This window comes from Maniola hyperantus, chromosome 10 (genome assembly GCF_902806685.2).
Source record: "Maniola hyperantus chromosome 10, iAphHyp1.2, whole genome shotgun sequence".
In the NCBI taxonomy this organism is placed as follows: domain Eukaryota; kingdom Metazoa; phylum Arthropoda; class Insecta; order Lepidoptera; family Nymphalidae; genus Maniola; species Maniola hyperantus.
The window spans coordinates 1,447,555-1,467,579 of record NC_048545.1 but is presented as its reverse complement, the minus strand read 5'-3'; the positions used below and the strand labels follow the sequence as shown (position 1 = coordinate 1,467,579).

General features: G+C 38.5%; 2 protein-coding genes and 1 pseudogene across 5 annotated transcripts in view; 1 reads left to right on the top strand and 2 right to left on the bottom strand.

Annotated features, from left to right (window-relative positions):
- The window catches only part of LOC117986193 (cadherin-87A-like), a 290,214-nt gene that overhangs the window by 31,818 nt on the left and 238,371 nt on the right, over positions 1 to 20,025 (top strand). Inside the window, exons 18-37 of one of the 4 annotated variants that reach the window (XR_011237212.1) lie at positions 83 to 318; positions 679 to 832; positions 1,262 to 1,459; positions 2,019 to 2,258; positions 2,661 to 2,851; positions 3,319 to 3,505; positions 4,051 to 4,265; positions 4,913 to 5,095; positions 5,714 to 5,873; positions 6,316 to 6,451; positions 6,876 to 7,066; positions 7,658 to 7,834; positions 8,784 to 8,896; positions 9,216 to 9,379; positions 10,949 to 11,106; positions 11,454 to 11,559; positions 11,947 to 12,154; positions 12,667 to 12,780; positions 13,261 to 13,337; positions 13,841 to 15,487. Coding sequence is in view for 3 of the 4 variants with exons in the window: in XM_034973033.2 (XP_034828924.1) it covers positions 83 to 318; positions 679 to 832; positions 1,262 to 1,459; positions 2,019 to 2,258; positions 2,661 to 2,851; positions 3,319 to 3,505; positions 4,051 to 4,265; positions 4,913 to 5,095; positions 5,714 to 5,873; positions 6,316 to 6,451; positions 6,876 to 7,066; positions 7,658 to 7,834; positions 8,784 to 8,896; positions 9,216 to 9,379; positions 10,949 to 11,106; positions 11,454 to 11,559; positions 11,947 to 12,154; positions 12,667 to 12,780; positions 13,261 to 13,341 (3,212 nt within the window). In the remaining variant the exon portion in view is untranslated. Of the gene's footprint in view, positions 1 to 82; positions 319 to 678; positions 833 to 1,261; positions 1,460 to 2,018; positions 2,259 to 2,660; positions 2,852 to 3,318; positions 3,506 to 4,050; positions 4,266 to 4,912; positions 5,096 to 5,713; positions 5,874 to 6,315; positions 6,452 to 6,875; positions 7,067 to 7,657; positions 7,835 to 8,783; positions 8,897 to 9,215; positions 9,380 to 10,948; positions 11,107 to 11,453; positions 11,560 to 11,946; positions 12,155 to 12,666; positions 12,781 to 13,260; positions 13,342 to 13,840; positions 15,772 to 20,025 lie in introns of those variants that run through there. The other 3 variants (XM_069501318.1, XM_034973035.2, XM_034973033.2) reach the window with 3 other exon arrangements.
- Positions 1 to 20,025, bottom strand: part of LOC117986179 (synaptic vesicle glycoprotein 2C-like) — a 203,569-nt gene that overhangs the window by 83 nt on the left and 183,461 nt on the right. The window lies entirely within an intron of this gene.
- Positions 16,577 to 19,464, bottom strand: LOC117986196 (uncharacterized; annotated as a pseudogene).

Here is a 20,025-nt window from a genome sequence, read left to right as displayed (position 1 = left end):
TCAGACAAATCCCTTTTTTTAAAAGAACGTCATGTCAGTCATCCAACTATGAATACAAATTCTCTTAATCCTATATTTTTAGGTATCCCAAGTCTGACAGGTACCACCGAGCTAACCGTCCACGTAATCAACGTAAACGATAAGAAACCTAACTTTACTCCAAGCATTCAAAGGGCTGAAGTTTCCGCGGACGCTGAAGTCGGGACCATATTGCACAATCTCATAGCTGTGGACCCGGATATTACGGACAATGGACAGTTAGTGTATGAATTGGCTACAGACAGAGTCATACGGGCTGTAGACAAAAATGGGAAGGAGGTAAAATCTTGGCATTAAATATTTCGTTACAACGTAAAGATTTACTTATAGTGTAAGCGTGAATTGTAAATATTGTTCAGTGGAGAAATAAAATAATTACTTACCTATTTACCTTTTGCACGCTTTTGTATAAGCTATAAAAACCGTGATAACCTTTATTTATCCGGCAACAAAATATCCTATACCCCACCTTTTAAAATTTTAACCTAATGACATTATTAATCTTATTTATAGGCGCTCAGAATACTGACTTTTGCTATCCACTTTGCTTGTTCTTTTGTAGGCAAGTCTTTAAATGTAAGTTTTTGTGTTGCAGCTGATTTTAAATAAGTCGTAAACAAGTAATTATTTTGTTCCCAGGTATCGGAAGAAGGTATATTCGGGTCGTGGTTCAGCGTGTCGCCAAACGGCAGCGTGTCAGTATCACAGCACTTGGACAGGAACCGAGCAGCTGTTATCACGCTACCAGTAGCTGTTACTGACGCTTCAGCGCCTACCTTACAGAGGACTGATGGTAAACTACCATATTTATTGTATTGTGCACATATTCTTAACCATTGAGCGCCGTCATCAGGTTGGTTAGAAGAAAGCGTTCCTTTGCGGGAGACTATGATACATAAAGAAGAAATAAAATAAAAATACTCTTTATTGTACACCATATACAACAATAAAAAAGAAAAAAGAGAAAACTGTACAATTAAAGGCAGCTTCATTACAGCAGCATAACAGAAGCTTCGAGGCAATATGGAAAAGGAAACGATAACAAACAAAAAACTTGATTTGCTATAGGTTTTGCGAATTATAGCTAACTAAGCTTTTTGCCATTTCAATTTACACTTCTAACTCTCACCTTACTCAACCAAGAAATTATCATGATTTATTTGTCTTTCTATCTTCGGTAATGTTTTAAAATTCTGCAACCTCTTTTCTGGTTCATTTTCAGGAGAGCTAATAATAAATATCGTGGACGTGAACCGCCACGCGCCAGTGTTCGGCCAACCAGCATACGTGGAGAAGATTCTGGAAGAACAGCCGATCGGCACTATTCTCAACACATACACGGCCATGGACAAGGAAACTCCCATAGCGGCTATTGTCATCTATCCGCCCAGTCCATACTTCCAAATCGATAATGTTACAGGTAAGACCAGACCGCCATGCCATTATGTTTTCAAAGAATTATTCTCGTCCAAAATTTCTCAGTGCCTGAAGACTGAATTATTCAAATAGTGCGTGGTGCCAGTGATGACATAAGTATTTGAGATAATATGCTTCCCAACTATGGGCCTCATAAAGTTCAGGATCACTTAGCGGGCGAAGGAAAGAGAAAAATGTTCAGAGTTTCTCTATGTGACCTAGTGAGAAATGAGATCCGTAGAAGAACCAAAGTAACTAATGGGTCGCAAGGTTGCGATATTGTAGTAACAATGAGTGGGGCACATAGTTTGAAGAACCGACAGACGTTGGGGTCCCCAGGTGCTGAATTGGCGACCTTGCACAGAAAATGACCGGCAAAAAATACGTATTGTAAAAAATTCTTTTCTTCCATCATGAATAATTATTAGGGTTTAATCACAAACTATTATTCTCCCAAATTAAGTTGTTAATTAGTTATTGTTCAGGTATTGCAACTTTTCGTATCGCAGGACACAATTAAATAGTGATCCCTAAGGGTCGATTCACACAAATTTCTTTTACAGGCGTCGTCAAAACAATCAAGCGCATAGACTACGAGAAAGTCCACTCCATAAACTTCACCCTGGTAGCATACGACTCGGGAGTACCGCAGCTGTCGACATCGGCGGGCGTGTTGGTGGAGGTGGTGAACGTGAATGATGAGGAGCCAAGGTTCCTCGCTCCAAAGTACACTGCTGTATTGGTGGAGCATTCTGAACCAGAGACTTTGGTGCTTAATGTTACAGCAGAAGATGCTGATGAAGGTAGGATATTACGCTCGCTATGCTCGTGATAATATTTTAATTTTTTGAAATATGAACATAAATAAATATCAATGACATTGATGCCTTATGGAAAATAGGTAATGAGGTTCACTCTTGTCTTAAAGAAACTTAGGTTAGTATACGTGGCAGGAAACATGGACGCCAGAAGGGCGTTTCGTATCAGAAAACTTTCGCGCGAGTAGATTGCATAACAACGCTCATGCGCTTTCTCGCTGTTCTGAGGTAAAATGCAAAGGAGGAACAGAATTGAGGAATTCCTGAGCAACCTCTCCGAAATCTGATAGAAGACTAAATAGGCAGGAGACATTTCAGTAGAACTGAAGCTGATTTCCTTTCTAACATTGTCGTAAGACTATGTTCTAATCTTCTGTCAATTTTCAGGTGAATTCGGCAAAGTGACCTACAGTCTATCGGGCGAACAATCATCACTGTTCAACATAGACCCAACCACAGGCATTATAACTGTAGCAGAAGGTTCCATTATAGACCGGGAAATAACCTCAGACCTGCGGTTTCGTGTTGTAGCCACAGATAATGCTCCTGATCATTTGAAGAAGTCTGCTAGTGTGCCTGTAAGTGTTGAGATTACATAGAATTATTGGACGTATTTTCTGAAAAACTTTCCAACTAATGAAAAAACTGATTAATGACTTCCACACGCCGCGGTCTTGCGCATTCTGAATACAGCGGTTCCCTGCGACTCGTTTGATATCATGTTATGTCCACCTACTAAGTAGGAGTTTGTCAATTCTGCGGTTTTCGGTACGAGGTTGCCATTCCAGCACCTTGTTCTTCAGACTATGTGCCCCGCCCACTGCCGTCTTCATAATTTAATCAATTTGATAAATAATTCTGAGCACAGTTCTCTCCTTCGTTATATTATACGTTACGTTAAAAGACGATAATGGTTGGCAAATGGATGTAAGAGGTGGACGGGGCTTAGTTACCCGAATTTAAAATAAGCTACTTTTTACTACTAAGAAGAGGGCACACGATGTTAATCATGATGACGATGATGATGAAGGTTCTGTTTCCAAAGGTTCACATAAAAATCCAAGACATCAACGACAATCCGCCAGTCTTCACCCAGAAAGTGTACAAGAGTACGATAGCTGAAAACCTACAGCTGAATCCTCCCGCCGCGATACTGCAGGTCCTGGCTGAGGATAACGATGAAGGGATCAACGGGAAGGTCATGTACAGCATATTGGAACAGACTAAGGCCGGTAAGTAGAATAAACATTAGGAGACGTGGCTGAAGTAAAACTTCCTGGGCTTTGTGGCAGATTATCAACAACCTATTGCCGGTTCAACACCGAGCAAGAGTCTGCCGTCAGAATGAAGAGTTTGGTCATAGTCCACCACGCCGCGTTGGCCGAGTGTTGATTGGCACGTACACACCATAGAGAACATTATGGATAACTCTCAAGGATACAGCTTTCCTCACAATGTTTTTCTTCACCGCTAAAGCAAGAGATATTTAGTATTTGGTACTTTGAACATTTAGATAAAAGATGGCGGCTTCATAACAGCTGTTCTGTTGTGCGGCCATTTTAAATTCAGACTTACATACACACCGGGATGTACTATTAGTACACGATGACATCGCGTCATTTTATATAACGAATAAGAACGAATATGACCCTTTTGGTATATCTTTTGTCTAATACTGGTCTCATTTGGCAGTCGGCAGTTGGTACTCTGTTAGGTTGAGTACTGAATGCTTTTGAGTATCTTTCTAATTTCTAAATATGTTTTGTTTTGTCAACAGGAGTATTCTCAGTGGACCCAAACAGCGGTATCATATACCCAGCCAAACCTGTTACCGGTGATACAACCTACCATCTAACGGTATCAGCGAGGGACGAAGCTGGAAAGGGACATCACGACACGGCCCGAGTTGATATAATAGTTCTGAGCGTGAACAAACATAGTCCCGTGTTTGTGCTACCACCTCCTGACCAGAGAACAGTGGAGATACCAGCGGTACGTAGCCTTAAGTCATCTTTTTCTCCTTAGCTTCTGGATTGGTAGCCAGTTCCATAGTTTTGCTCCGGTTGGAATTAGTTACTCCAGCTATTAAAGTTTATCAAAAAACCATTTTGACGAGGAGTACACTAAGACCTCATTGAAAATTTCAAGAGAGGACCTCTGGAGGAAATAATTGGCTTGAAGCTAATTTTTTCGCAATTTGTTAGGACTCATAATTATAGGGTTCTAGAGAATTCCTGCGAATTCGTCCGCGTGGATTTATCATTTGGTGTTACAAAATCTCGTGGGATTTTCCGGGATAAAAAGTTGCCTGTGTCTTTGTACCAAATTTCATACAAAACGGCCTCTAAGAATCCCGTGCGATCTCTTTAATTTTCTGGGATAAAAAGTAGTCTATGTCCGTTCCCGCGATGTAAGCTATAGTCCGCGACAGGTTGAGATTGCAATTGGGATATGAGGTGGGGGGACGCCCTGCACACCCGCACGTCACCCGCTCTCGCCCACACCAGGTTAGCGTGGGGGCTTCGACCTGTCGCGTACTATAGATTCATAATTAATGTCCTTGATAAATAATCTTTGACCACTAGACAATGCAGGATTTAGTCTTACCTAACTTTACGATTTATTCTATGTTTCTCCAGAACGCAGCAGTACCCGACTATTTAATAACGACCATCCAAGCAACGGATGAGGATTCAGGTGAAAACGGTCGGGTTTCCTATCGCTTGGATGACCAGAATGCGGCGCAGTTCAGTCTACATCCCAGTACTGGAGAACTCAGGACTAAAACTTTCTTGGATTATGAGCAACAGGCTGAATATCAGGTAGGTAGCGATTTGCGTCCTTGTTCTTAATTCAAACTGCTAGGATGTGGAATGCCCTTCCAGCATCTGTTTCCCCTCCAACTTTAATGTGGATACCTTCAAGTTGAGAGTGAATAATCTTCTAGGTCGCTCCATCTTAGACAGTGTCATCACTTGCCAGCTAGGTCTGATTGCTGCCAAGCGCTAATCTATAAATTTATAAATATATAAAAATTAATTGACGTTTGTTAGTCCCTCAAAAAATCGAGAACGGCTAAACCGATTAGCCTAATTTTGGTTTAGAAATATTTGTAGAAGTTCAAAGAAGGTTTAAAATGTGAGAACATATAAAGTCTATGTAGATAAGTTCAGACAACTTTTATTGGCGGTGCGGAGTTCGCCGAGTCAGCTAGTATAAGTATAAATTGTTAGCCTAGTGATTAAAAACTTCGTTTTCCACGTTGAGGGCTTCAGGATTCAATATCGAACACATGACTCAAACTTGTCAGAACTAGATAATATTATGGCCACATATGGCACCGCATGATAGTGAGAAAACCACCGGCCATTGTAAAACAATCCATATTCCCTCCCAATAAGGTGTCCTCCTATCTCTAAGTGACATGGTTCTTTTTCTAGCTAGCAATAGTAGCGGCAGATAACGGTACACCAGCTCAATTTGAGACACTACGCCTGCTGACCATTGTACTAGTTGACAACAAGGACAACGCGCCAAGATTCCTTCAGAGGCATCACCAATTTGCTGTGCGGGAGAATTTACCACCAGGAATTATTGTTGGTAAGATATTTTTTTTATTTGATGACACGACTGCAATCGCACCTGATAGATAAAATGCAGTGTTAACGTGAAGAAGTCGGTTAAAAAAATAGTGTAATATGGAAACGCGCTAAGTCTAATATCCGGTGCCCATTGTAAAATCGGGTTTGTCACGGCTAGACAAATCTGGAAATTATGCTGGTCAAAAAGGGGCGTAAATCCAGTACGACTGAAATAAAAGCTTGTTACTATACTGATAAGAACAGAGTATAGAGAGCCAATTAAATATAAGTAAGTGCCAAATATCCCAATTGACTGTCTTAAAAGAAAGAATTTGAATAAACTACCGCTTTCGCCAAAAAACTCATCTGGATTTTTTTATACTAAGCAATTGTTTTTTTGAATCGAAGATGACTTGGATGTTTAAATGATAAATTCACAATAACTAATATTTTTGTTTCAGGCAATGTTAAAGCAATAGACAAAGATTCTGGTGAAAATGGCAAGGTGTACTATCATATCCTCGAAGGAAACCGAGAAGGAGCATTCACTCTTGACAGGACTCAAGGCATTATTAGAGCTAATATGACCTTCGACAGGTGAGCAAGGTTTACTATAGTTTTTTTACTATACTTAAGTTTGTTTTAATGAAGACATTAAAAATACTTTCTTTAAAGCCAATTTTTGGTTACACTCAAATACAAAACTCAATTAAATTAAAATCTAACCGTTCCTTTTAACAATGAATATAAACGCACAACTACTTTATATGGTGACTTACTTATGCTCAAGACTTCGTCCGCGTGGACTTTACAAATTTCAACCCCCTATTGTACCCCCTTAGGGGTTGAATTTTCAAAAATCGTTTCTTAGCGGATGCCTACGTCATAATAGCTATCTGCATGCCAAATTTCAGTCCGATCCGTCCAGTAGTTTGAGCTGTGCGTTGATACATCAGTCAGTCAGTCAGTCAGTCACCTTTTCCTTTTATATATTTAGATTTTTTCAATAAATTAATTTCAGAGAAAAGCAAGACGAATATTCGATGACGATTTACGCAAGCAACAATCCTCTGCTCGAACACGCGGCGGCCATCTTGAATTCCATAGACAACAGCACAGACAGCCAGGACATCAGCGTCACCACGGTTAAGATAAAGATACTAGACGAGAACGACAACGAACCTAAGTTCCAACAGAAAATATATTACGCAGGTTAATTACCATGGCTTCTAAAAGATTTTTTCCCCTTTTAAGGTACTTAGTAAAACTAGAAATCCTTTTAGTTTCGTCTGGCCCGTCTTATTATCTACAATCTAACCTTTAAAACCTGTAAGTTGGTACAGTTCTTGCAATTCACGAAGGCGAGTGGACTTTACTTGTGGTTACGTCGGATACACGGGTATTGCGTAAGTGTGCGTGCATGTCGAACCAATCAGTCGCGAGCAAGCGCTCGCACACGCACACATTCAGTGTACGTTACTTATACCGATACGACTTAAACACAAGCATGAGCCATTCGCCTTCGTGAATTGCAAGAACTGTATCTTATAAGTTTCAAAGGACATTGAATCTAGTTGGCATACCTACAAGTCCGGCATTTTGAAAAACCTCAGTTCAGCGGCCAATGATGAACTATTTGACAATCGATAGACTAAGTGATTACAATCAAAAAGACGTGTTCAGTGCTCGACGGCGACGATCAGCTCGAAACTTCAGTCTAGTGCTGACGACACTAAAATGGCGGCCACGCTCATTAGAAATTTGCGGGACTTATACCTATAACTATTTTTTTTCTTTCCATAGGCATAAAGCACACAGCCCGTGTCAACGAGCCTATCATATCCATTGTGGCCGAAGATCCAGATTTAGATGTGAACGGGACCTTAATGTATATGGTAGCAGCTTCTAATCTGTTCAAATTCGGCGACTCCAAGTCCAGCGGCAGTGTTGTGCCTTCACCTTTTAATATCACTCAAGATGGTAAGTGGTTACGCCTTTTTACAACATTTAATAATTTCAAGACCCGTGATACTGGGATAGCAATGACAAAAATGTAAATAAATAATGATTAGTATTGTAGAATTATTGTTAGTAACTAGTTTTTGTGAGTTTATGATTCCGTGGCGTCACCCGGTTCAGGGTACCAGCTGAAAATCAGCGCTGTATGTTCTTGTGCAACAAGGCATACAGCATAATGCTGAGCTGGGACCCTTTTTCGGGTTGTGCCACACATGACAGTTTGTTCCGGCGCTTCTTTTGCTTGTTCTCAGGCGGAAGAAGCGTCGGAATAACTAGCTCGTGTGGCACAGTTGTTTAAATAAACGTCTTTTCTTTCTTTCTTTCTTTTGATACACATGCCAGTGAATGGTATGTTATATGGTGTTGGTAAGCTGGCACGCCAGGTACTAGCAGAATGCCACTTTCTAGAAACTGGCATGCTCGTGTCTGGTATGCCAGTAATACTAGTTACTTACTGGGGTGGCCCCAATTTCTACGCATTATGTGAAATTGTTTTACTGAAATAAATATTTTTGATTTTATTTTAAACTCACGATTATATTAGTGAAGAAACTTTTTATGACAACGAATAGACGCAAAAGATAATACAAAACAAAACCCAGCAAAAATTCAAAAGGTTTTGGCAGAGGTTGAGAGTGCGATCTACTAGCAAACACCTTCGACGTGTTTTGCGTGCTTGTAACTGACATGCGAGTCTACCGTCCCACTTCCCCTTGAGGGGAATCTAAGTATTGGTTCTCCAATAAAATCTCTTCACCTGATAGCTGTTGAATAAATACTTCCAATCCAATCCAATCCATCAGCCTGTTTGCGTCCACTGCTGGACATAGGCCTTACCAAGAGCACGCCACCAAACACGGTCCTCAGCCTGAGGCTGGGAATAAATACTTAAGTATTTCAATTTTCCCAGGCATCCTCACAACAGCAAATTATATGTCGGAGTACAATCAAGACAGATTCGTGCTAGATGTTATCGCTCAAGAGGTGGCTGCACCGTACAGACAAGCGAAGGCGCAAGTTTATGTAAGTACAAGGTATATACTACAAGGTTATATACTACTTTTACAAGTTTCGCCGGTGTACCAACACAAAAATCTTATTTTTGAATGGCGTGAAAATATCCTTAGCCAATCAAGCGCGCGTCTGTCCGCTATTGGTTGTTGCCTACGCGCCATGTTTTTTACCCGCGAATTATGGGCGAGATAGCACGATTCTCTGTTGTTCTTGTGTTTAAAATCTTTATGTCAAATAATAAGATCATCAAGACCAGTCGTAACAAAATCTTGGTATTAGACAAAATTCTTATTCCTTAAAATATACCGGTAATCATGTTTTTCATTAGCTCTGGATCATAGACCGTTCATCCCTCATCCGCATGGTGGTGTCTAGAAGTTGTTCCGCGCCGGTGGAGGGCGTGCAGCTGCGGCTGGCGGACGCGGGACAGGCGCTGCTCATTGCAGGCAGGAAACTGCCGCTGGTGCAGGCTGATAGGCGGTATGATGACTGGTGAGTGCGCGCTGGATCATACGATATCAGCTCTGGATCATAGGTCACTCATCCCTCATCCGCATGGTGGTGTCTAGAAGTGCTGGATAATCAATGGGAAATGATATAGTGCCAAGACTCTATACAACTATAAGATCTTCAGCCAGGCTGATGTTGTGTCTGGGGATCCTGCTGATCCAATCATTGTATCTTGGATATCCCGTTGAAAAAACTGTATTAGCGTCAATAGGCTACTTGACACTTTTTTAAAGTTGGTCTTAAATGGTTAATATTTGTGCTATTATATCAAAAAAATTAACACTATATTTTTTTGCGCCCTAAAAACCGTAAAACTTTCATTTAAAAATATATTTTTCTTAGACAGGTGAAAACACTGTCGGCCATGTTTGGCCGATAGATTATCTGTGCTCTGACGTCATGCATTTGTAAACAACAGCATAACCTCCCAAAGTTTAATAAACATGACTTCTATACTAGTGTACATGAAAAATATAGTAATTTTCGTTATTGTATCATCCGAGAATGTAAAAAACGCATCGATAAAGACCACAGGAAAGTTGTGGATTAGAGTGCCCAGTGAAATAAATATACGTAACACGCGAAGACTTGCTTAAAGGGATCCTATATGACTAACGACTTCAACCCAAATTTATTTTTGCAAAGATCACTTTGTTGTAATAACTTATTCAATTTATAAAGAGAAAACGATATTTTTTTACGTTTACTATGAGTTTTTAGAAATATATAAAAACTAGCTTATGCTCGTGACTTCGCCCGCGTGGACTTCATAAATTTCAAACCTCCATTTAACCCACTCAGGGGTGGAATTTCAAAAAATCCTTTCCTAGTGGATACCTTCTCTTTACCTACAAAGAACACACCCACCAAATTTCATGTATCTAGGACCAGCTGTTTAGATGTTTAGGCTGTGCGTTGATATATAAGTTAGTCAGGACTCTAAATTTTATATATATGGATACTACGTTAGTCCCCGCGTGACATAGGGATGACATTTCTTTGTTTACATATTTAATGACGTCACATCATGGCTGACAGCGTTTTCTGCGTTTCAAATAAAAATAAAAACTGTATTTTTTAAAATTGGATTTATATATCCATCCTGCGTTTTTAATAATTGTTATTGATATATTTCGTTGTCTTAAGCAAAATACTATAATAAATAATGATTTATTGGACGAAATTAGATATGAGTCAAGTAGCCCATTGAGTGCTGGTTAATTGAGGAAAAACTGCAATAACGAATTTTTAGCCTTTGTAGATTGTTAGGATTAGTTGTTAATAAATACTAACATATTATGTAGGTTAAGTAATATTGTTTTTGTACACTATTATGGGTATATGCCTGAAATAAAAGTTTATTTTATTTATATATTTATTTATAGTCGGACCAATCAGTCGCGAGCGCTTGCTCGCGACTGCTTGCGCGCTCGTGATTGGTCCGACATGCACGCACACTTACGCAATGCCCGTGTATCCGACGTAACCACAAGTAAAGCCCACTTGCCTTCGTGAATTGCAAGAACTGTAGTGATTATTCTGTTTTCTTAGGTGCGAGATCCATCTACACGCGGTAGACCCAACAACATACCAAGTGTTGCCAGTCGATAGAGTGTTGGAGACTATTGATTCCAAATACGACCAGCTCAAGGATGCGTACCAGGAGTATGGAGTGGAAACCCTCATCGCTGCTAGTGCTACTTCTAAAGGTAATTCTAGACTTATCTTCTATCTTTTTTATTTGAATATATGTATCTTTTTTAGTTAAATATATTGAGATAACAGTAATTTTTAACCCCAAATAGATATAAAGAAAGAAAAAAAACATTTCTCAAATCGTTACGCGTAAATTTTAATTACAGCGCCATCTATACGTCATTTGATAAAGAAAATTTATTTATCAAATCACATATAGATGGCGCTGTTGTCATTTATGCGGTGTTGCACACAAAAATGTTAAAATATCTTGTACCATAGTACGGAACGGAACCCTTCGTGTGCGAGTCCGATTCGCACTTGGCCGGTTTTTGTATTTATTTTTAACCTTTTATTTCAGCGCCGGACAGTTTCGATCCAGCGCTTGCAGCGTTAATAGCACTCCTTATCGTTCTGTTCACGGGCATCGTCACTTTTGTGGTGGTCTGTGCTTGCCTTAAACATTGGTACGTATTTACCAGTTTTTCACTAACGTTTTCTTGATATTTGCTCTTGAAAATTTATTTGTTGTGACATGGAAATTTAACTACTTACTTAATTTTTTTTATTTTTTTTTATTTGGTGGATGTCATATCATTATAGTATACGCCTCTGCTCGTATCTTCAGCTTCACACATTCCTGGTGAAAATCATGGTGTTGTACAAATCACAGATTTTATTTTAGGAAATACTGGGTACTAAAGAATTTTTTTTTTTTTCTTACCCAAATTTTTAACCTGACTTTTTAGTAAATTAAGTATAGCTGTTCTCTCTTATCACATCCTGGAGGAAATTATGATAATTGCCTATGTTACAAGATAATGTTATATACTAAACAAAAGCACAATTTATAGGGCACCTTATTCCAGGGTGATTCCCCCACCGTCCTTGCAGTCCAGCAAGGGGGACAGTCTCGCCAGAAGACGCATCCTCGAGGAGCTCAGCACCACAGAGAACCCTCTGTGGCTGGAGACCAAGCTCCGGCCGTATGAGGAACAGGAGCTTACTATGAACGTGTTCGGGGATCAGAACGAGCAGAACGCTGAACAGCCTCCTGTGATGGTGAGTCTTTTTTGAGGGTTCCGTACCCCAAAGGTGCCAACGGGACCCTATTACTAAGGCTGAGATCTATAGAGCGCACTTTGACTTTCTTCCTTCTTAACTCCTTACAAGTTCTTTCTTTCCGCTTCCTTGTCCCCATCAGGTCACTCTCCCCGTTCTGGGGCAGACGTCACAGATACGGGAGATTCTCGTTGCCGTGTCTCCTGTTACCCACAGCCTTCCTGTCATTGCGTATCTGTCTAATACTCGCTCCTCTGCGCTAGTCGCATCTTTCTCCTCCTCCTCCTCGCTTCCTTCCTCCTCGTCCACTTCATCTCCGCGTCCTCGCTGCCGACTTCGGAGCAGCTCCTCCTTCTGTGGCACGCGTGCGCGATCCCGCGGTTCTCGGAAGTTCACCTCCGAGGAGACCAGGTCCCGGTAGTACACTGGGCCAACCTCCACATGCACCATCATCTTGCTTCGGAGGTCCTCCACAAAATATGAAGCAGTTGACAATATTATTGCCATTTCAGCCGGACAACACATACGCCACAATCCAGGGCAGTCGGACAACTGAGCGGTTTGGTGACTACGCTACACTAGCCGGGGACTCGCCAACACCCCTTGAAGCAGCCCTTGGATTCCAGGTACCTATATATTCTTCTGCCACCTTACTTGCCTCATCTACCAAAAAAGGCACGTATAAGTCCGCGACAGGTTGAGTTAGCAATCAGGGTATGAGGGGGGGGGGGGGGGCGATCACCCGCACCAGGTCAGCGCGGGGGATGTTTCAAGCGAAAACCTTGAGGAATAAAATTTGTGGTAGGTATTGAACGCATGACTCTAAATAATAATTAAAGATTTGTAGGTCTATTTTCCTCTGACTTTAAAATGTTCGACGCCCGAATCCTATCAACATTGGCTAGCTGGAAAAATCTCATACTAGCCCTACGTCGTTTGTATAAGTCTCGCAAATTGCTAATGCACGTGGCCGCCATTTTAGTGACGTCAGCACTAGACTGAAGTTTCGAGCTGATGGTATATTTTTATTTGATGTTAATGAGACATGGTTCCAGGCGCAATAGCAATTTGCGGGACTTAAATTGGGTATAACATTATTGTTGCAGGGTAGTACATTCAAGCCGCCGTCCCCAGACACGCCGGAGCCGCCGCCCAGACCGGCCGGCATGGGACCTTTATCATGGTGAGACAATTAATAATAATAATTTTATTCTAAATTTAAAAATTACAATAATTTAGTGCTGTGATAAAATTGGTTTAATCTCCTCTTAGTTTTTTAAATTTATTGTGATCAATTCAGCGTCAAGCCGCGTTTTTTGATCTGAGCAAATATGTAGGTATTCAATGGTTAGCCGACGCGATGCGACGTTCTCTCATCTTAATATATTTAAGGAAAAGATGACTGAGTGACTGACTGACTGATCTATCAACGCACAGCTCAAACTACTGGACGGATCGGGCTGAAATTTAGCATGCAGATAGCTATTATGACGTAGGTAGGCATCTGCTAAGAAAGGATTTTTGAAAATTCAACTCCTAAGGGGGTGAAATATGGGTTTGAAATTTGTGTAGTCCACGCGGACAAAGTCACGAGCATATGCTAGTAACAGATGAAATCTGTTGAAAACGTAGCTTTTGGTATTTGAATTTTTAAACAATTTTAATATTATTGTTTTATTGTTACAGATCAGAAGTAGGATCAGTCCTAGGATATAAAATATCAAACAAATGTAAATATTATAGAGTTTTAAATAAAATCTAGTTGTGACATTTAAACACACATGTTGACGACGTATTGCCTATTATAATATACCTGATAGATATTATAATATTCTGTGGTATTATACCTAATTATACTTTAATAAAAAATACACATTTTGGGTAGTCAGTCATAACTCATACCTTATTTTATCTGTATTTTTTTTTTCTACCATAAAGCACCATTATAAAATGGTAGCTTTATTGCTACTACCATCTAGCCTATGGGCTAATAAGTAATATTATTCTAGCTTAAACTTCTACTTGACTTATATTAGAGAATAGTTAATAATATACTCTCAGATAAATCGATTTAAAGTGCCTCAAATACCCAATAAAGTTTTTTTTTAAAGAATATTAGCCATGTTAAATGACTAATATTCCCCTTTCCCCTCCAACTAAGCGTAAAGCTTGTGCTAGGAGTAGGTACGACAATAGTGCAACGGGCGGGGTTTGAACCGTCGACCTTTCGGTTTTCAGTCCACTCCGTTACCTGTTGAGCTATTGAGGCTCGAAATATGGTAAGATGTTCGTAGTATCTAAGTACACTTTAGTATTCAAAAGTTAAGAGCCTTCTTTAATATTGGAAAATTATAAGTAGAGGTCAATACGTCGACAACGTCTGAGGGACCTAAACACGTTTTTTTTGTAATTTTATACCATAAAGTCTTATAAAAATATATGAAAAAAAGATTAATTCATCAATAATTGTAAATATTACTATATTATAATAATGTTGGCATAATTTAAATTATTAAAGGACTTGTATCAATAATAATTGTATCAATAATAATTATATTATTAATCAAGTTGAGTTGTAGATGTGCCAAACGTATTTTATAAAAAAAAATATTATTCGTTAAATGTTTGTGCCTATGATGTAAATATTTTTTAGAATTTTTTTAAACTAGAATCTCAAGTAACTTAGCCAATTCAAATAATTTATTGAACGAAACGAATTCCGTCCCTTTTCTCTATTATTACAAAAAGTTATCTTAGGAAACGAGCTATATTTTTATTAGCGTTTTCTAGCGTTTTTTACCAATAATATCGATAAAAAGTGCACTTTTTAATACACTATGTCATATTGTTATTATAAATATACAAATCTCTTACGGCTTAACTCAGGTAATTAGGCTACGGTCACATCTGCGCATTATGAACGCAGGAAGCGGGACGTGTCACGTGATGCGGGAGCGACCACGACGCGAATATAACCGTACACACCGGCAGCGGAGGTTTGGATGCTGCGTGTTGGACGGGTTCGAAATTATTCAGGCATTTCGTCAAAGTCAAAGTCAAAGTCAAAAAAGTTTATTCAAAATAGTTACTTAATAAATTACACTTGATAGTCGGTTGTTGCATTTGTAAGATGATGATATTAAGTGGTGATAATTTTTACGCGAACTTAAAACTAAAGCTACGAGGGTTACAAACGCGCCCAGGTCTGAGAAGAGCCCACAACAAACTCTCATCTAACTACTGATCACCTGAGTTCAGCCGAGAGATTTACTAGGTATATATATTTATAATGGATGTAAGTCCCGCAAATCGCCGCCATTTTAGTTGTCGCGCGTGGCCGCGATTTTAGTGACGTCAGCACTAGACTGAAGTTTCGAGCTGATGGTATATTTTTATTTCGGCTGACGTCAAAATGACGTCATTTCGATGTTAATGAGACATGGTTCCAGCGCAATAGCAATTTGCGTGACTTATATCACTTTGTACTCATGATAGTTTTTAAACGCGAAAACATGTTGTCATTATTGTTATTTTAATTATAATAATCTACCATTAAGTATTGCCATAGTATAAGTAGTATTTTTGTACAAATTAGTAAGTTTTACGTAATGACTAATGACTTATGTAAATATTCGCTTTAACTGACAATTTTGTATCGAATATACAAATATACAACGAAATTATACTTTATACTTTTATCATTTGTTTTATTTTCATCACATCACAAAAATCTAGTTTAAGCCATTATAATTTGCAATTTGATCAAAATTTCAATTTGTCACTTTCTGCTGGGCACAGTTCTGGTAGGTAAAAGTACATAGTTCCGTAGGTCAATAATTTCGTAAAACCTGCATTATTACAATAGGTATCAATTGTTGTGATTGGCTAAATTTGTGCGATTCTTATTGCAACAAGGCATTGTAGCCAATAGTAAGCGAGCGTCAACCAATCGGAGGTGATTACGATCATATCATTCTATCGCAATCGACCAGCAGATAAGACTGTGGTCCCACGATACGTTTCCTGTGAGTTGCGGCGCCGCATCGCTGTGGATTTACCACTACATTGCCGCTGCAGCAAAAAAGTATGGCAACCCCCTTCCAGACACCCAAACTTTTTAAACTTCAAGGGTGCCTTGGCATTGCCCTGATACTAAGTCTCTGGCAATGCATGATGTGATTTCTAATACTATTCAGAAGAAAATATTAAAAAAAAAGACTATACTTTGAGGTAAGATTTTTTACACCTTTTTTACCTGTTATATTACAAAGCCACCATGATCCCAACAAACGTTCCTGCCAGTGTTAGGGACAATACGCAGAGAGACTTTCATTTTTTATAAAATAACGAAGGTCTGGCACGCGCTGGCTCTCTCTATTACTTGTATCCACTGACCCGATTTTGATAAATATTAAGCAAAAATATTTTTGCAAGAATTTATTTTTAAAGTTATTTTATAATATTTTATAACGAAAATCTAGGTTACTAGTCTTAAATATTATAATTTATAACAACGATGTAAATTGGTCATTATTGACCTTACATCACTCAAATATCGCGATAAGACTGTCTTCAGACACACTTCTAAGTTTCTAAGCGAAGTCAAAATTTGGTTGTACAGATCCGACATTGACTCTAGTTTGAGGAGGATCAGCCTTTGAAATGTTATGTGGTAGTTGTCTTTTTGCATCTGTAATGAAAATAATACTTATTTAGTCATCAAGGAACAAAAGCTTAATTTGCTATAATCCACCAACGCAGATAAATCTGTATCGCAGTACAAAGAGAGATATAGTAGTCCGATCTGGTGGTAATAGGGTAGGTACTTGTAGTAATAAAATAACGTGATTTTTTGTATAGTGATAGTTTATGGGTCTAGAATTATTAGAATTATTAAAGAGAATAATTTAAAAAAAAACCATGATTTTTATTCATTTTTAACATTTTTAATTATTCACGTCACACTGCAACTGAAAGCGGTTAATGGCGTCACAATGCGTAAACGACAAATATTTTTAAATTTTTTAACATAATGTTAAAAAAATGTCGTTTACGCATCGTGACGTCATTATTCACCGTCCGTACAACTACGTGACGTTCTTGTTAAAAATAAATAAAAATCATGATTATTTTTAAATTACTCTTTAATAAAAAGTCATTAGGATGAATGATTTATCTACTCACATATTCAACTAAGCAGTCCCCAGCAGCTTCTACATCACCTGGGTTATTAATATTGCTTTGATTTGACAAATATCTGTAGCTTTTACGCCATTTTCTGATCTGAAATTATTATAAAAATATGAATATGAGCTGAATATAAAAATATGAAGCTGTGATAGCCTGGTGGTTAGGACGTCCGCCTTCTAATCGGAGGTCGAGGTTTCGATCCCGGGCACGCACCTCTAACTTTTCGGAGTTATGTGCGTTTTAATTAATTAAATATCACTTGCTTTAACGGTGAAGGAAAACCGTCAGTCAGTCACCTTTTCCCTTTTATTTATTTAGATACTAGCGTATACTCGCGATTTCATCCGCGTGGACTACATAAATTTCAATCCCCTATTTTACCCCCTTAGGGGTGAAACTTTCAAAACTCCTATCTTAGCGGATTTCTACGTCATAACAATTCACGCGTAATTTCAGCCCGATCCAGTAGTTTGAGCTGTGCGTTGATAGATCAGTCAGTGAGTTAGTTACCTTTTCCTTTTAGATAACTTATATTAAGATTATCTAAGACTCACCTCCTTTTCCATTTGGGTCACAGAATGTTTTTTCCTATCCCCTCCTCGTTTGCGGTCTTCACACATTTACTTTCCTTATCGTAGTAAGTTGTTTCTGCCTTGTTTACTTCGTTCTGGTGCAAGTCTATACATTCCTTCCACTAAAAATTATAATCCAGATTTCATTACGCAGCAGATTAATACATAATATCTCTACTTATAATTGCCGTCATTGTCCCCATCGTCAAATTGTGGGTTTTATAAATCCCACTTCTGATGTCGACATCGACCGATATTCTCTACAGGATGGTGGTTAGTAGATTTTATACGTCATCAACATGGATAAAATTCGAGAGTGACACAATAACATCAGAGTAAAATGGACTTAAGTAAAGATTTAAAATATAAAAATCATTAACATCGATTTTAACTTTGCAACATTTCCGTTTGGAGCGCTGACTGTAGATTTTAAGCTTTGAAACAATCTGTTAAGGCTCATTTTACTTTGACACAAAATTATTTGATTTATTGATGAGATGTAATAAGACGTCTTTATTATAGGTAAGTACTTACTTTAGAGTTAGCTTTAATACCCACAAAGTTATGCTCTTTATGCCTTGCCATGTCCAGTCTATAGTGTGATGTTATATTGACTATCTGCAGGAGGAAGTCTGATGTCCACTCCTTCATCATCGTTCTGTCACTCTTGTCCAGCTCATGGGAAGCATTTATATAATTCCTATAAGTTTCTAATAATTTCTGTGTACCTTCTGTAGTGGTCTGAAATTTTCAAGTGGTTAGTTATAAAGTTATTGGGAACATTGTAAAGTACCGGGGAATTCAAATAAATGCCCGTAAATTTGGTTTTTTAAATTCCTTGGGATCTCTTTGATTCTCCGGGATAAAGTGTAGCCATCTCTTGGACTCTACCATGATATCCGCGAATTCGTCTACATGGGATTTAGGTGTTTTAAAAATCCCCTGGGAACTCTGATTTTTGATGATAAAAAGTAGTCTAAGTATGTCCCTCCCCGGGATACAAGTTATCTTTGTACCGAATTTCGTCAAAATTGGTTAAGCCGATGGGTGGGATGGGACAAGCTAGCAGACAGACAGGAACAGGATACACAGACACACTTTTGCACTTATAATATTAGTGGGTACCTATAGGGTCATTATGCTGGCATAATTCCAAAGTAGCTGATGACGCGTTTCGTCCGCGTCGATTTTTATTTTTCAAAATCCCACGGGAACTCTTTAATTTTCCGGGGTAAAAGTAGCCTATGTGTTAATCCAGGGTATAATCTATCTCCTTCCTAAATTTCATCCAAATCCGTTCAGCCATTTTTGCGTAATTGAGTAACCAACATCCAAACATCCACACTTTCGCATTTATAATATTAGTATGGATTAGGATTAGGCTTACTTACCTCATCATCACAGTAAGCCCTACAAAATAATAATGCAAGATATATAAAATAGTAATAATTCAAACACATCATATTATTCTTAAGACTCGATAATATAGATTAGTTAGTTTGCAATAATATGCATTTGTCTGTTGTCTATTATAAAAACTAATTAGCAATGAACTAACAGTACCAGTGATCTGTTCAGACCCTAAAGTCAAGTACGACTTACGAGACAGCGACAGCAAAAAAGTATATTGCTATTAATTTACTTCTTCTTATTTTGCTCTATCAATTTAATTTAATTTTGATGTATTAGAATTTTCTATTATGTTGCAAAATAAATACCTACCTAATTATATTTAACTAGCTTATGCCAGCGACTTTAGAGCCCGTTAGAGGTTGAATTTTCAAAAATCCTTTCTTAGCGGATGTCTACGTCACAATAGCTACAAATTTCAAATTTCAACCCGGTCCGTCTAGTAGTTTGAGATGTGCAGATCAATCGGTGAGTCAGTAACCTTTTCGTTTTATATAATATTTAGATATATAAAAGTAATAACATAAAATATCTTAAAGCTGTCTAAGATATAATATGTCGTCATCATGTTTATATTTTTTTGTTTAGGATAGGAGGTCAAGATAGGATGTAGGTTTTTAAAAATCCCGTGGGAAATTTTTGCTTTTACGAGATAAAAAGTATCCTATGTCCTTCCCCAGGATGCAAGCTATCGCTGTA